Source organism: Myotis myotis, unplaced genomic scaffold, assembly GCF_014108235.1.
Source record: "Myotis myotis isolate mMyoMyo1 unplaced genomic scaffold, mMyoMyo1.p scaffold_m19_p_2, whole genome shotgun sequence".
NCBI lineage: Eukaryota > Metazoa > Chordata > Mammalia > Chiroptera > Vespertilionidae > Myotis > Myotis myotis.
In genome coordinates this window covers 49,120,674-49,136,504 of record NW_023416324.1, presented here as the reverse complement: position 1 = coordinate 49,136,504, position 15,831 = coordinate 49,120,674, and the positions used below count along the sequence as shown (strand labels likewise).

The following is a 15,831-nucleotide window of genomic DNA, read 5'->3' as shown; positions in this document are numbered from 1 at the left end:
AATTCATGTTGTCTTTTCCAAAATAAATAAATAAGTAAAAGAAAAAGAAAACCAAGATAGCGATATAGAGTGAGTCACCCAATGATCATTTATTGAAAACAGTTTTTCTTAAAAAGAGGCTTTAATTATTTTCCCCTCAAAAGTATCCACTATGTTTCCAGTAATTTTTTATAGGGTGTTTATAATTTTATAAATTGATGCTCCGATTCATGTTTTATCAGTATGTCAGCCAGTTGTTCACTTTCCTTCACATTAGTAGCAATGTTCCAATTATACTCTAATAGAGTAGCTCCCTCTCCAGGATTCTCCAGACAATAAATTGTACCTCCATGTATCCAGTTATTTCTGTGAGAAAGCTTAGAATTATTCTTCATACCACACTTTTTCTCATTAGCCCTATCCCACTATCAATTCAACAATGAATCCAACAGGTTGTATAAAGCATACCTCAGTTCTATCTACCTCTTTCCATTTCCACTCCCAAAATGCAAGCACAAGATATGGTAATCACTTACCTAACCTTCTGTAAACATCTCCAAATTTATAAATCCCTTCCTCCACTTGGCCTTCTACTGTTTAAAAAATGCTTAATGACTTTGTGTAGGATAAAAATATTTAATTCTTTAAACTGGTCAATAAATCCTGAGAGGAATTTGACTTAGGCCTGTCTCATATTATGCCAATCATCCCTGGCTCCCTAATATCCAGCCTTTTTTCAATAGCATTGCCTTCCACTGCACCATCTTCTCAGGATTTGCAGTCTTTGCATATGCCATTTGCCCAGCTGGAATTCTCCTGCTCCCTCTCTTTGCCTTGGTAACTCCTATCAATTTAGAGGTCTTATGTAAATACTAGAGGCCCAGTGCACGAATTCGTGCATCATTGGGGTCCCTCGGCCTGGCCTGTGGGATGGGGCCAAAACCGGCTCTCCGACATCTCCCGAGGGGTCCTGGATTGCAAGAGGGTGCAGGCCAGGCCGAGGGACCCCACTGGTGCATGACTGGGGCCAGGGCAGAACGCAGGAGGTTGGCCATCCGGGGAGGGATCATGGGAAAGCTCCAGGGCATGTCTGATCTGTCTCACTCAGTCCCGATCAGCCGGACCCCAGCAGCAAGCTAACCTACCAGTTGGAGCATCTGCCCCTTAGTGGTCAGTGCACGTTATAGTGACTGGTCTACCGGTCAATTGTCTGTCCCCGGTGGTCAGTGTACATCATAGCAAGTGGTTGAGTGGCCTTAGCATATCATTAACATATTACACTTTGATTGGTTGAAAAGCCTACCGGACGACCTGACACTTAGTACATTAGGCTTTTATTATATAGGATCAGTTCAGCCCTGGTGGGTGTAGCTCAGTGGTTAGAGTATTGGCCGGAAGACTGGAGGGTCTTCGGTTCAATTCCCAGTCAAGGGCACGTACCTGGGCTGCAGGTTCGATCCTGCATGTAGGAGGCAACCAACCCATGTTTCTCTCTCACATCAATGTTTCTTTCTCTTCCCGGCCCTCCCTCCCTTCCCCTCTCTCTAAAAATCAATGGAAAAATATCATTGGGTGAGGATTAACAACAATAAACAAAAAATCAGTTCATCAGAGATGCTACTTCATCTGCTCAGACTCTTTATTATATTCACTCTCAGTACCTTGGTCTCTTCCTTCTTAGTACTCATCATAACTTGAAATTATATATCCTTAGAGTGGTTATTTGTTCAATATCTGCCTATCCCTTTGGATTATAAGCACCATGAAATAAAGGGCCCCATTTGTAATCAGCCTTACCTGGCACAGGGCCTGGTACAGAGCAATAGCACAATAAATATTTATAAATAATGCATGAATAAATGCATGAACTTGAGTAAAATTTATTAAACTGAGAAAATGTTGCTGATTTCCATAGGTGTGGTAGATTGTTTGTTATAAATATTGTCTCAATAATCTACAGAATGAGAATATATGTATTAACCTGCAGGGTTTCTTTTTTTATAACTCAGAGGAGTCACTACTGCATTATACAAGAATAGTAGCAGAGTGCTTAGACTTCTGGAGTATCAAAATATGTGTATGCAAGATTACAAACTGAGAAACTCATACTGCTTGAAATCTATAAAATTTTATCAAATACATCAACCTCTGTATCTTTTGACTATAGCTTTGTTAATTATTATAATTTCAATCAGTCATAAAATAGGATGCATTTTTCTATTAAAAATCTAAATTAGAGGCACGTTTATATATAACATCGCTGTCATTATGATGCCATAAACTGGACATCAGGATACCACTTTCACTAGAATTTCACTCAATAAATTTGAGAGGAAGGGAAGGCTCGGTTATCTTTAGTAACAAACACCATCCCCAAGTCCCCAAGTCTTAACACAACAGCACCCTGTTTCTTGCTCATGCTACATGTTGAATACATGTATGCAAGGATGACTAGTTGTTCAGAGACCAGGCTGATGGAGGCTCCACTGTGACACAGGCTTCTGTGATTGCTACATCAGGGGAAGAGCAAAAGAGTGCACTGGATCATGAATACTTCCACTCAGAAGAGACACACCTTACTTTTTCCTTCTCTTGCATTAGCCAAAGTAAGTCACATGCCAGCCTAACTTCAAAGAGGGACTGGGAAGTACAATCTTATGCTGTTATCAGAAAGGAAAAGGCAGACATTGAGGGGAACCACAGTAATGGCTAGGAGAGTCACTTAGAGGCATTCAGAAGCAGAAGTGAAATCACTCATTCACATACTATGCTTTCTTGAGCTAGTTTGCTAGTGATAAAATATCAAATGGGCTACTATGCATATGTGTTGGTTTTGGAGACAGCCATTTAAACAAACAATTACTTAAGGATGCTACAAAGAAAGCATATTCAAAAATTGAAGCATCCCAGAAAAGACCAACTATAAGTGATCTTTAGGAGATCACACAAATCATACAAATGAAGGGTTTGATCATTTACAACAAGGTTTGTTTAAAAAAAAAAAGTAATTAAGGAACTCTAAAGTTTCATTCAATTACCTATTTTTATCCAACAAAGCACTCTAAAAAGAATTTACCAACTTAATATTGATCTTTACTCAGCTTAAGAGTAAGTGTCTTGCCCTGGCCCACATGGTTCAGTTGGTTGGAGCATTGTCTGGGACACAGAAAGGTTGAGGGTTTGATTCCCAGTGGTCAGGGCACATACCCAGGTTATGGGGTTCAATCCCAGTTGGAGTGCATCCAGGAGGCAACCAAATGTTCCTCTTTCATCTCTCTCTCTCTCTCTCTCTCTCTCTCTCTCTCTCTCTCTCTCTCTCTCTTTCTCTTTTTCTCCCCCCCACCCCGTTCTCTCTCTCTAAAATTCATAAAAACATATTCTTGGGTATTTTTTAAAAAGTATCTTCCGTGACTCAAATCCAAAAGAGTGTGTAAAACCCTTCAAATGGCATTTATAGAGTTTTTGGTTGCCTTCCTTTTCAGAGTAAATACTAGAAGCTATAATATTTTTTACAATGTGAACCTATCAGACTGTAATTATTATTATTATTGATTTTTAGAGAAAGAGGAAGGGAGAGGGAGAGAGAAATATAGATGTGAGAGCAAAATTTATATTGGCAGCTTCCTGCACGCCCGCTCCTGGGGATCGAGCCCACAACCAGGGCATGTGTCCTGATGGGGAATCAAACCGGCAACAGTTAGGTGCACAGGATGATGCTCAACGAACAGCCACACCGGCCAGGGCCAGGCTGTAATTCTTGAGTCCCAATAAAATGTTCTGCCCTCAAATATTATCATTAGATCCTATTTTATCCATTGTTAAGCAATAACATAAAAACAAGGGACATTCAAGACAAGAAAATATTCATCCATATACCCAGAATCTAAATTCAACTTTCTTTTTATCTGCATTCCTATGTTATCTTCACACATAATCATACAAATAAATTCTACATTGGAAAAGGAAAGATTAAGAACAAAGTCTATCCTGAAAATTATGGATAACTTTACACATGCAAAGAAGAAGAGTACCCTTGAGGCTTGGGGCTGTCCTGGACCCATGCAGAGTCAAAGGAAGTGACAATCACATTCCTAAAACGATTACAAAGAGACTGACATGTTATTCCCTTAGCAGCCACCATAAAACCATGTCCTCAGGGCTGAATTTATGCTAATTAATGAACAGTGGAGAGTATATATCTCCTGCCAACTGCTACAGAAGACTGGTGCCCTTGGCGTGGCTCAGGGAGTCTATTTAGGGTGAGATCCATAAAGAGCCTAAGAGCTTGACATATATACAATTATATTTAGAAAAAAGGATTCTAAACACTGTTCACATACAAGCCTTGCTCTAATGTTTTTACTCACCAGCACATTTTAGACTTTAAGATAAATGCATTCTCAATTTTACCCATTGCCTTCCTAGTTTTTCTAATACATGTTCATAAAAAAGCATGCATCCCAATCTCAATATAGAATGTGATCCTGTTAATCCATATATTCATTAACTATTAATTAAGGTTATTCTCCTCACAGTTTTAATATAAAAATAAATATGTGCTGCAGTTCTAGTACTTTCTTCTTGTGCCAAAGCACAAAAATGAATCACCTTTGCACCTCTCTTCCCTGGTTCATAACCCACTTTGGAGGCTACTGTTTTGAGTCTCAGCAGCTTGCTTTCTGTCTGCAGGAAGCAAACCTTAACTATGTCCAAGTAGAAAAAGCAAACAGGTAAGCAAGAAAACAAGGGGGCAACACAAAATGCCCTTCACACCTTATAGCATAACACTAAATAAGCTCATTAAATGAAGTTAGATACTTTGAAACATAAAACAGGTTTCATTATGGAGGTGATTCAAACCCCGGACTGGTAAAGAGAAGACACGGTGTCTTCTCTCTTACCACCTAGTCTAGGACATTTAGGATTTGTCATGTAAAATGGTGTGTGGGATTGTAGTCAAAGATACAGAAATATGTTCCGTTCTATCACACCCACGAGTCCCAGAACAGTACACGGAAAGCTGGCATGAATAGAATTAATCTACAAATGAAAAGCACAGCTAATGCACTGATCTGTAATAGACTAATGCAGTTACCATATTTTTTTTTCAATTTCAAACATTATTGCTGTACTAAGCCATTTTAATTTGCTTTTTAGGGGGCTATTATATGTGACTATGTAGGTATGTCTTGTTTAATCAAGGCTTTTGTTTGTAACTATTTCCATATGTTATTGTTTATAAACCAAATACATATTTTAAGAGACATACATAATTTTAAAAAGGCTTTGTAAGTATTATTAATGTTTTAGCAGTTAGGACTAAAACATCTTGTCCTAAATTTTCCAAGAACTAACGTTTCTAAAAAGAGTGGACTCAAAATATTAGCATTAGAAAAAACACCAAATGAGAAACATTTATTTTAAATTCATCTTATGAAAGCGTGACAGGTATATAAACAGTATTTAGTGGTAAGGGGAAACTTATTATTTCAATGGACCCTTCAAAATGTATCTTGGTAATGCAAAAATATTTCATAGAAATGAGTATATTTAATGAATTCCAAATGTATCATATTTTATTTTCTTGATTATGTTTTCCTAATTAATATTTAAGACAATATTTTATAGAAAGGCATAACTTTACAGTAAATCTTGTTTTTGGTAAGAAAACTCATTAATTGCTCTTTAATGAAGTTAATAAATTTAGAATAAAATTCATTTAGTTGGCATTATACTAAAAAGATACTAAAATAATTTAAAAGAACATTTTAATTTTCATTAAAAGGGTATAGTATCCAAATTTAGAGTGCTTTAATATTAGTGGAATAAATTTAATTTTTCTACAATAAAGGTATCTTTTTAAAAATATTTTTATTGAATTTTAGAAAGAGAGGAAGGAGAGGGAGAGAGAGAGAGAGAAACATCAGTGTGAGAAACATCAATCGGTTGCCTCCTGCATGCATACCCACCGGAGATCAAGCCCACACACAACCTGGGCATGTGCCCTGACAGGGAATCGAACCAGCAACTTTACGGTGCACGGAATAATACTCACCCAACTTAGCCACACCAGCCAGGGCAAAAATAAGTGTCTTTTAAAAATAGAATATGTGATAGATGTTAAATTTATAGCATTAAACTGCCTAGACAAATTCAAATGGAGAGATAAAGCAATTACCCATAAAAAGTTAGGCCAAATAAAAACTCAGTCCAAAATTCAGGCCAAAAATGAAATGAGAAAAAAAATGTATTTGTGTGGGGTCATCATAATGGCCTGGTTCATTAACTGAATTTATTGGATTAAAGTCCTTTTCCCTGTTTCCCTTTGCTCAGATAAAAAGAACTCCAATAGTTTCAAGGGTATGGTTTTACTGATAGAGTTTGGGAGCTGAGAGATCTGGTTCCATTTCTGTTTCTGTCACTAATTGTTGTGTGCCATTCAGCAAGAAAGCAAACTTAGCCTTAGACAGTGTGGGTCAGTTGATTGGGCATTGTTCTGTACACCAAAATGTTGCTGGTTTGATTCCCAGTTAGAGCACATGCCCAGGTTGTGTGATCCCCAGTAGGGGGTGTGCAGGAGGCAGTTGATGGATGGATGTTTCACTCTCACATCAATGTTTCTTCTCTCTCCCTCTCCCTTCTTCTCATTTTCTCTCACAAAAAAAGAAGAAGAAGAGGAGGAGGAGGAGGAGGAGGAGGAGGAGGAGGAGGAGGAGGAGGAGGAGGAGAAAAAGAAGAAGAAACTTTCCTGGCTCAGTTTCCTCTTTGGTAAAATAAGACCTTTTCAAGAATTTTCCATCTCTAAAGTGTTATGAATCTATGAAATAGTAAGATTACAGCTGTGTGTGTGTGTGTGTGTGTGTGTGTGTTATAAAACAGAGAAATTTCAGCTGTGTGTGCATCTGTGTAGTATGCCCAATGTTCAACAATATGGTATTGCCCTAAGGACATTGCTAATATTTAACAATCACTGAAAGTTTAAATAGGTGTTTGATTTAATTATGATAACTTTTATAATTGTCTTGAGAAATTAATCACACTTGAAATGAAGAAAATTTTTTTATGGCTTCAATTACACTGACTCAGAATAACACTGGAGTAAATATTTAATGTGATGTCAGTGCTCAAAATATGTGGTCTGAGGTGCACCTCCATCCTATGGACTATAGGATGCTTACTTATGGTAAGAATTATAATGGTGAATGTATTAGATGCGGAACACATGAGCAGTTACTGCTTAAAAAGTCTAATTGCTCCCACTTTTAAATTATTTTAGTTATACATTTGTGTCACATTAAGTCTTTAAATTTAGCTGACACATTTTAGCTTTGTGTCCATCATTAACCTTTTTAGTACAACAAATGTCTTCATAACATTTAGGCACTGTCTCAGTAAGGCACATTTCTTGCCTTTCCTTCTATTGCCAAATAATTTGATAATGCAGCCAGTCAGCCATAAATATTTTGCCACTACACAAAAGTATCTTTATCTCTTTCAATATTATAATAGCCTAAATAGCTACAATATTTTTTTCTTGGTGAATTCAGTCAAACAGCTCTTTTTCAACTATTCTTCCCATCTTTTTCTCCTGCTAGCTCTGTATTTACATTACTGCCCTCTCTTTCTCCCTCTGAAAGTCTCATAATGATAGTGATAGGACATACACTATCAGTATTTTTCTTTTCAGGCTAGCTACCTCTTCCCTGTAATTGCAACTTATAGCTTCTCATTTGTTTTCAGACTACTTTACGTCTTGAATAGCACAAAATTTAATTCTACCTGAACACCCCCCCCAAAAAAAAATATAACACACACACACACATACATTTACATGTATTCTACAAGTTCCTTGTTTTCACTTAACAAATTTGTTATGCTACTACCCTGGGCATGGTATCACTACCATGTGTTCAGTATCTGGTGTTCAGTATGCTCTCAGCCTTACTGACCTTCATGTGGAGCAAAAATACTCTGGCACAACTGAAGGAAAGGCATCTTTAAGAAGTCAGTAAATTAATTCCTTAAACAATGTAAGCATCTACTCCATTGTTAAAATATTTAAATAGATCATGTCAATGCTAATGTAAATTTCAATACTTCATTTTTGGCAACTAGTGTTGCTTTCATGTGTATTAAGTAAAATAATATTTTGTATAGAGGTTTTAAGTAATTTATCAAACTGAACAATGGGATGAAAATGAGTGTGTGCAGAAAATCCTTTGGGTAATTAAATTTACTTAATAATTTTCCATATATCATTGAATAACAAATGATAATTTTTCAATCGTGGTTAATAATTTAAATAGCACATACATTAATTCTCCAGAGGCTTATATATCAAATATGTCACCAGTTTCAAACTAGATATGACAGCTATTGACTCAAAACTTGCTTTATTGAAACCTTCCTTAATGTACTTTCATATGAAAGGTTGTAATAGCTTATTAAATGTTTCTGCCATGAATTAATTATGCCAAGAAGATAAGCACCAGTATATATTGTACTAATATTAAATGGTCACAAAAGCAATATGGTGAACTATTGCCAAATATTTAGATCACTTTGAAAAGCTAGTTCAAAATGTTAATTTTTCTTTATTCTTTAGGAACTAGCTTTATGATCTATAAGTTTCAGTTATTTAACAATCACCAATGTGTGCCAACGAAGGAAAGAGCATAGTATGAAAAAAAAGGTACAAGAGCCAAATCTGAGTTTAAATCATCACCACTTTTTAGCTATTTTAAATAGACTTGTCACTTGTCTTTGAGTCGGTTTTCTAAACTTTCAAATGGTGACTGATGCTTCCTACAAGATTACTTTGAAGCAAAACACCTGACTCATGGTAGGTGTTTAGTAACAGGTAGCTGCTGTTATGACTGTGATTACAATTCATGCACTAAGGAAGTAAGATGACAAGGGATGGGTCCTGATTACAAGAGCTCATGGATTTCTGAGTGTAACCACCTAATTCCAAGATAGGAAATATACATATTTAACTATTTAAATGGCATACCTTAAAAATATAGTATGCCATCACTATACACAACCACACACACATACATCAGTATAGGAAAACTGGTTTGTACCAAAAAGTTTATTAAACTCTTCGAAATTGTCCAAACTACTTTTCATATACTACTCTGTCCTAGCATTTGCTATGCACTAGGACAATAAAATAGCATTTATTACTACCTCTATTTTATAGCATTAAGAGGCTGATTTATGTTACCTAAGATCACATGTTAATTCTGGAGGAACCTAAGGTTTTCTTATTCTTCTTTCACTACCTCAGAATGATGCACTACAGTGTTTTCTATAAAAACATGAACATTTTTAATGATGCAAAGCTGATTCACAAAACACAGCTAAAATCTTCATAAAGGAAAATATTACATGGCCACGATCTTCCAAACACTGTTGATCTTCAGTGCTACTTCTAGTTTTGAGTTTCCATTTATAATTTATGATCCCGTATTTCAATACATATGCTTAACCTACCATCTATGCATCTCCTTTCTGCTTTTGTGCTTCCTCAGAATAGAATTTAATTGTCACACTACATGGTCAGATTGTGCTTTAATATTAAATTTCCATTTTAAATTCTGAGGCATTAAAAACCCTCCACTGAATACTGATCTGGCCCCTAGATTAAAGAGATTCAAAGTGAAAAGTTCTCAGAAGATCCTAGAATCATCCCCAATGTATCTTTTCTTGAAGATATGGATTACTGAATGGTCAGTTCGCTTGGCACAAACTAAAGGTCTATTCTGTGTCACAGACTTGAATTGACGTTTCTCCCAAAGTCATCTTGCAAATTTACATGACTTGCTGAACTCACCTGAAAAAGAATACGGATGATACTGTACAAAGCACTTACTATTACTGAAAAGAACAAAATACTCCAAATAATGTCTTTTATTGATGACGTGGTTGTTATAATTGTTACACTCAATAAACTACATATATTCTTTAAATAAATAATTCTCCAAAAATCATAAAATAATTTATGTGAAGAAAAAAATGTAATAAGAATCCAGAGCCCTGGCTGGTATGTCCAGTAGTTAGAGCATCTGACTGGGAACTGAAGGGTCATGGGTTCCACTCCTGGTAAAGGGAGTGTACCTGGGTTGGAGGTTCGATCCCCAGTCCCAGTCTGAGTGCATGTGGGAGGCAATCAATTGATGATGTGTCTCTCTCACATTGATGTTTTTCTCTCTCTCCCTCCCTTTGCCTTTCTTTCACTCACTCTAAAAAAATCAATGGGGAAAAAATCCTTGGGTGAGGATTAACCAAACAAACAAAGAATACAGAAATAACTCAGATAGTAATTTATTGATCGTTGGTTATTTTGTGCATTCTGTTCATTTGAGTATGGAATGAAGTTATAATATCATGGAATGTGTGATCCACCCTTAAAGTGTGGCCACAGTTATCATAAGATAAAATTATAGTTTGACAATGTAATTTTGGTGATCAATTAAAACATAACATCTTCAAATATTCAACTGTTCTATAAAGTAGGCATTTTAATTGTGAGTAAAGAAATCAGAATTTTATATCAATTATTACCATGTAGTAGATACTGAAAATAAGATAGATCTAAAAAAAAAAAATCCTTGAGAATTATCACCACATGGGTAATAGTTATTTAATGACTTTTGTAAGTGATAAAAATTCAGTGATATTAACTATACCTTCACAATTTTTAAAAATCCAAAGTGAACAAAACTATATGTACACAGAAACACTTTAATCAATATGTTGTATGCTATAGAGGTCACAGAAAAATTAAAAGCTTACAAAAGAAAATAAAATGCTATTTTAATGAAGAAAATTTTAATGCCAGCCTAAAGTGGTGCTAAAATTCTGACTAAAACATGGCAACTGGAATTGAAACAGATTTAGTTCTTTAAGAAGTTGTTTCTAATTCTGAAGCCACATATGTGCAGGCACACGTGATGGAGAATGCAAGGGTTGCCATGGTAAGTACACATCTTTTCTTGGACAGTCAAGTATAAAAATAAAATGTAGAAAAACTCTCACTTCATAATATGTCATGGAAATTGACTCTGCTTCCCCTACCACAACAAATTAGTATGATGCAATGCAGTATAGGACAGAAATAGCCCACACTTTAAAAACTTCAGCCCATTAAGATGGCTTATAAAACATGGAGTGAAAAATAAAATAAGAAATCTCCAAGTTAGGTAACTCTAATTAAATGATGGGTCGAGAGCAAGTTCTGCCTCCCTGAGATTAATAATCACAGGCCAGGACATTCCACAGGCCTGAGAAATCTCCCCAGGAGTCCCAACACAGACATAGCTAAACATCACCCTCTATATACTTTAGGCCTAAGCATCTAATTTTTAAAGAAAAATAAAATCATTCCTACATCCTAGCTAAATTTCTCATCCTGTCCTGGATCAGTGGTTTTCAAGAAGCACGATTTGACTCTGACCTACTGCCTTTTGCAAGAAGATCTTGTGGTGCTTCTCTTAGAGTCTGTGAAGTCAGCTCAATGTCGCCTGGATGGAGGCGTTACACTTGGACTGGGGAGGTGGCAGAATCTGTTGCTAATCCCATCAGGTTCCCAGGCACTGGGGAACCCACGTGTGCAGGGGCTGGAGAACTTTTCCACCGCATCTCAGAGAAGGAATGCTTCACTTTTAAATTGGAAGCTGGCTAGGCTGAGGGGCATGGTGGGAGCTGGGCGGTAAGAGAGGGAGAGGTGGGCAGCAGAGAGGGTTCAAGCAGTTCACAGGTATCTATCTATCTACCTATGCTCTCCACCATGTATCCCCCCCCCCACTCCCGTCAACTTTAATATTTTCCCCTCTTATACGAGGACTTAGCAACTGGGATACTGAGCATCTCATAGGCTCAGCCTAGAACAAAGAAAATCGAGTTCCTAATACTGTATCTCCCCGGTTGGAGAGATCACGTGTCCTGCTTTCGCTGGAATGCACTCTTGTCGCCCACGCTAGAAAATCTCTATTGTGCTTAGAAATTTGGTCCAGGTACAAATATGCTCACATGCAAATTGCTTGACATCTATCAAGAGGCATATTGCAATGAATGCAGGTACGCATAGGCACCTGCTGACCTAGTTACCAATGCAGGTAGAGGCGATGCGTGGAAAGTGTGCTGGGAAAGTCACCAAAAGGAGCAGGTGGAGGATCTTTATGTCTCACCGCACCCCCTCCCTCCTAATTCTTTCTGAAGGGGAACTTCGACAGGAACGTGGGAGCCGTGGGAGTCGCAGATGGTTCCCTTCTGAAGCCAATTCCCGGGAGTTGAGAAAGTGACCCCTTCCCTGCTCTGCCTGCGCTGCCCCCTCTCGCCCAGCCCACAGGCTTTGTGACTTGGTGGGGAGGAGACGGTGCGGGAGAGGAGAGGGCGGAGGCGGGTCCTTTATTCGGCCCGATGGCCAAGAAGTAGTACCATGGAGCAAGGTTGCAGCCATCCCCGTCACTGTGAAGTCACACATTAAAGACATTCTACGCCTCCCCATCCCCGCAACCCCCGTCTGGACTCGGCCAAGCAGTTAGCCTAGAGACCTTCGGAAACCAATCTAATGGCCCACGAGCCGGGGTGCCATGATTATGGGGATGTTAATGGACTTCCCTCCCTCTTTCCCCGCCGGACCCGAAACTAGTCCTGCATCCTTAATGACTCCAGGAGGAGGACAGAAGGTGCTGGAGGGGGCTGGCGATGGGATTGGGAATGGTGCGGGCTCACCGGCTTCGCCGTGCAACACAAAGGAGCTGTGTGGGCAGGAGTTGTCTAGCTTAGGGGGAGGGAGGGAGGGAGGCATGGTTCTCCCTGACTCCCAGGGAAAGCATTCACTCCATTGCTCCCCACTTCTTTCGGTCCTCATGTCCTCCAGTCTGTCACACTCCTCATCCCCTCCACACCTCCCCAAACCCCACCCTGTGCCTTCAATCCCCAGTGGCATAAAGATCTTCTAATTGTATCTTTCAAACAGACATCCAACAGTAATACTATACCTTCCAAGATAAAGGGCCAAATGAGACCTGCCACAAGTGGGGTGTGTGTGTGTGTGTGTGTGTGTGTGTGTGTCAATTAAAAAAAAAGTGCTTCACCCGCAGACCCCTCGGAAGCTGACTGGAGATGCCCGCGGTCATGAAGAGGAGCTGAGACTAACCTCAGCCCGGCCAGTGGTCCCAGCACGAGCGCCCAGCGCTCGCTCTTTACATTTCCTTTCAGCAGCAGGTAACCTTTTAGGGTCTCCCGCCAGCCAGCCCAGGCCACTCGGTGCTCCCCTGCACCCACACAATTAGCACCCCATTTCCAAATGCCCCGCAACCTACCACATCCTTGCCGCCTCCAGGGGCCACCGCGAGCAGCTCCGGGAGAGCGCTGAAGGCTCCAGTCCTCCCGCCCCCGCCCCCGCCCCCCGCCCCTCGCCGGCCGCTAGGGTCCCGCACCTCCAGCGCGCCCTGTCCACGGCCGCCAGCGGCGAAGGTCTCCGCAGCCCCCCTGGGCCACCGAACAGGAGTGTCCTACTCACATGGCCGGCCGGAGAAACTGCCCATGAGGTTCCGGAGAGAGCGACTCGTGCGGCTGCCAAGGGTTATTCCTTAAAGTGTTCGGGGTCCGCAGTGGAGTGGGCACGGGCGTCCTCGGAGGCGGTGCGGAGGAGGGTGGTCACAGGAGGAGGCACAGGAGGAGGAAGAGGGGATTCCAGGCAGGTGCCACGTTAGACCATGATGCCGGTGCCCTTCAGGTGGACGGCGGGAGAGGTTCCGGCGGGAAGCGGCCGAGGGGAAGCCCGAGGCGCCGGCGGGGGAGGCAGGAGCGCTTCACTCCCCAGCCTCCGCCTGCCGTGCGCGCCGCGCTAGCGACCGCAGCAGCAGCGGCGGCGGCGGCGGAGGCGCAGCTCCCTCCCCACCCCCCAAAGGCTCCACAGACAATAAATCCTGGGCGGAGAAGAGAGGAGCAGAAAAGGCGAATCGTGCACCCAACTCTGTAACACCCCCTGCCCGCGGCTGCCGCGCCTCGGTTGGGCGGGGGTCCCTGGGGACCAGGGGACGGTGGGCGGCTCGGAGGGGCTGTGCGCTCCCGCGGCTGCAGGCGACCGCGGTGGCCGGAGTGGGCTGCTGCAGGTCCCCTCCGGGGAGAACCCGCTGCCAGGGGCGGGGTGTCCGTGGCTTCGAGCCCGGGGTTCTCCTGGAGTGGGGTCCGCCTCGGTGCAGTGGCTCCGCGCACAGGTGCCGGGATTGGCAGGAGAGGAGGCGCTGCTCGCGGCTGTGTCTCCCTGCTCTCCCCGCCCCCTCTTTTTTTCCCACCCCCTTTTCCGACGACACCAGCTGCAGCTGCTTCAAAGTGTGAAAAATGTCAAGGAGATTTTCCCCGCGACAGGAGGGGGTGACCACGTTCACGGCTCTCGGCCCCTTTTTGAGAATCTCGCTGGCCCCTCTGACCTCTACTCGGGCTCCCCTGAAATCGAAGGAGAAAAATCCCAGTCCGGCGGAGAATGGAAATGCTTGCTTTGTCCCGGCTTTGTCAGAGGCTGCGTTTAGAAAACGGGGCAAGGGGCCGAGCTCCGGGCTTCCCTCGGTCGCCCCCGGGGCGCGAGGAAAGTGCTGGGGACTCGGCGCCTGGCAGCGCGCGATCCCCGCTCCTCCCGCTGCCGGACCGGCCCGGGGCGCTCGCGGCGCGCACGGTCCCGCAGCGCCGGCGCCTGGGCGGCAGAGCAGCTCGCGGCCTCTGCGCCTCCCGAGCGCCTGGGCGCCCGCACCAGCTCAGTGACGCCGAGCTCGTGGCTCCGCAGGCTGCTGCTCCTGCTACCTCAGCAAAGAGGCGGCCAGGAGCGCCTCCTCGGGGTTTCCTCCCCCGCCCGCCTTTCCCGCTGCAGGTTGTTGGATGCCAAGGAGAAAAGTCTCTGCTTGGCGGTTGGGTCGCTTCGCATCAGTCAGTCAAGGCAGCGACCTTTGCGCCTGCTCTCGCTTTCCCTTCTTTTTTGGGGGGGCCTGGGTTGCTGCCCTGGGAGTGCGCAGAAAACAAAGGGGTTTCCCAACTACCCTCCTGCTTTGAACACTCTCACACACACACTCATATACTCCCTTCCATAAAGGCACACTCGGACACTGTATTCTCACGCGCTTATATTTAAACTCATAAGCTGCAATATGCTAAGAAACACATTGATGAAGTTAGTACTATATTTAGATTTCTCTTTTATTCTCTAAACCCATCTGTGAATTCCCTCTTTGGAAACGGCTTTATTATCCTGGAATCATTCTTTTGCGGAAGATAAGCCATAGGTTTTGCTTCCTCACAAGGGGAGAGAGAGAATCTTCTCTTTAGCTCTATAATGCTAATACAGTCAGGCTGCATGCCATTCAATGGCCAGGGTGGATGTAAGCTCATGGTTTACTAAAAAGAAAATGCACTTGCTTATATTCTTAGATTTGCAATGCTAAAATCGTCAAGGTCAAAAATCCTTTCTGGCTGCTAGGGATTTTCTAGGAAGAGTATCTGAAGACTGACACCTCTCCGCAGAGGACCGAGAATGAGGATTCCTTTCCACTTTATCTGGGCCATGAAGGTGGGCTGACTTTTATGGAGAGCCTCCTAGTATTTCATTAATTTAGTTAGACGGAAAAAGAAATGAGAGTGTATTTTGAAAAGCCAGGCCGTTTTAAAACACCACTGAGAAAGGGTTCTAAAACAAATGGCAAGGAGATGAAAAAGATGTTCTAAGGACAAAATTTTTAATTGACCTCTGTGGAGCTCTATTTTTTCACCCATCGTTTTGTCCTTGCAAACATTTTTCACATCTCGGTGTTTCACCTGGGTGTAGTGATATGAAAAAATGTAGGTACT

At 41.8% G+C, this 15,831-nt stretch overlaps 1 protein-coding gene across 5 annotated transcripts in view; it reads right to left on the bottom strand.

Moving 5' to 3' along the window:
• LRRC7 (leucine rich repeat containing 7) overlaps positions 1-14,740 on the bottom strand; it is a 479,490-nt gene extending 464,750 nt beyond the window's left edge. For all 5 annotated transcript variants that reach the window (XM_036352078.1, XM_036352079.1, XM_036352082.1 and 2 more), the window contains exon 1: positions 13,514-14,740. Coding sequence is in view for 1 of the 5 variants with exons in the window: in XM_036352082.1 (XP_036207975.1) it covers positions 13,514-13,515 (2 nt within the window). In the remaining 4 variants the exon portion in view is untranslated. The remainder of the gene's footprint in view (positions 1-13,513) is intronic.
• Positions 14,741-15,831: the final 1,091 nt, after the last annotated feature.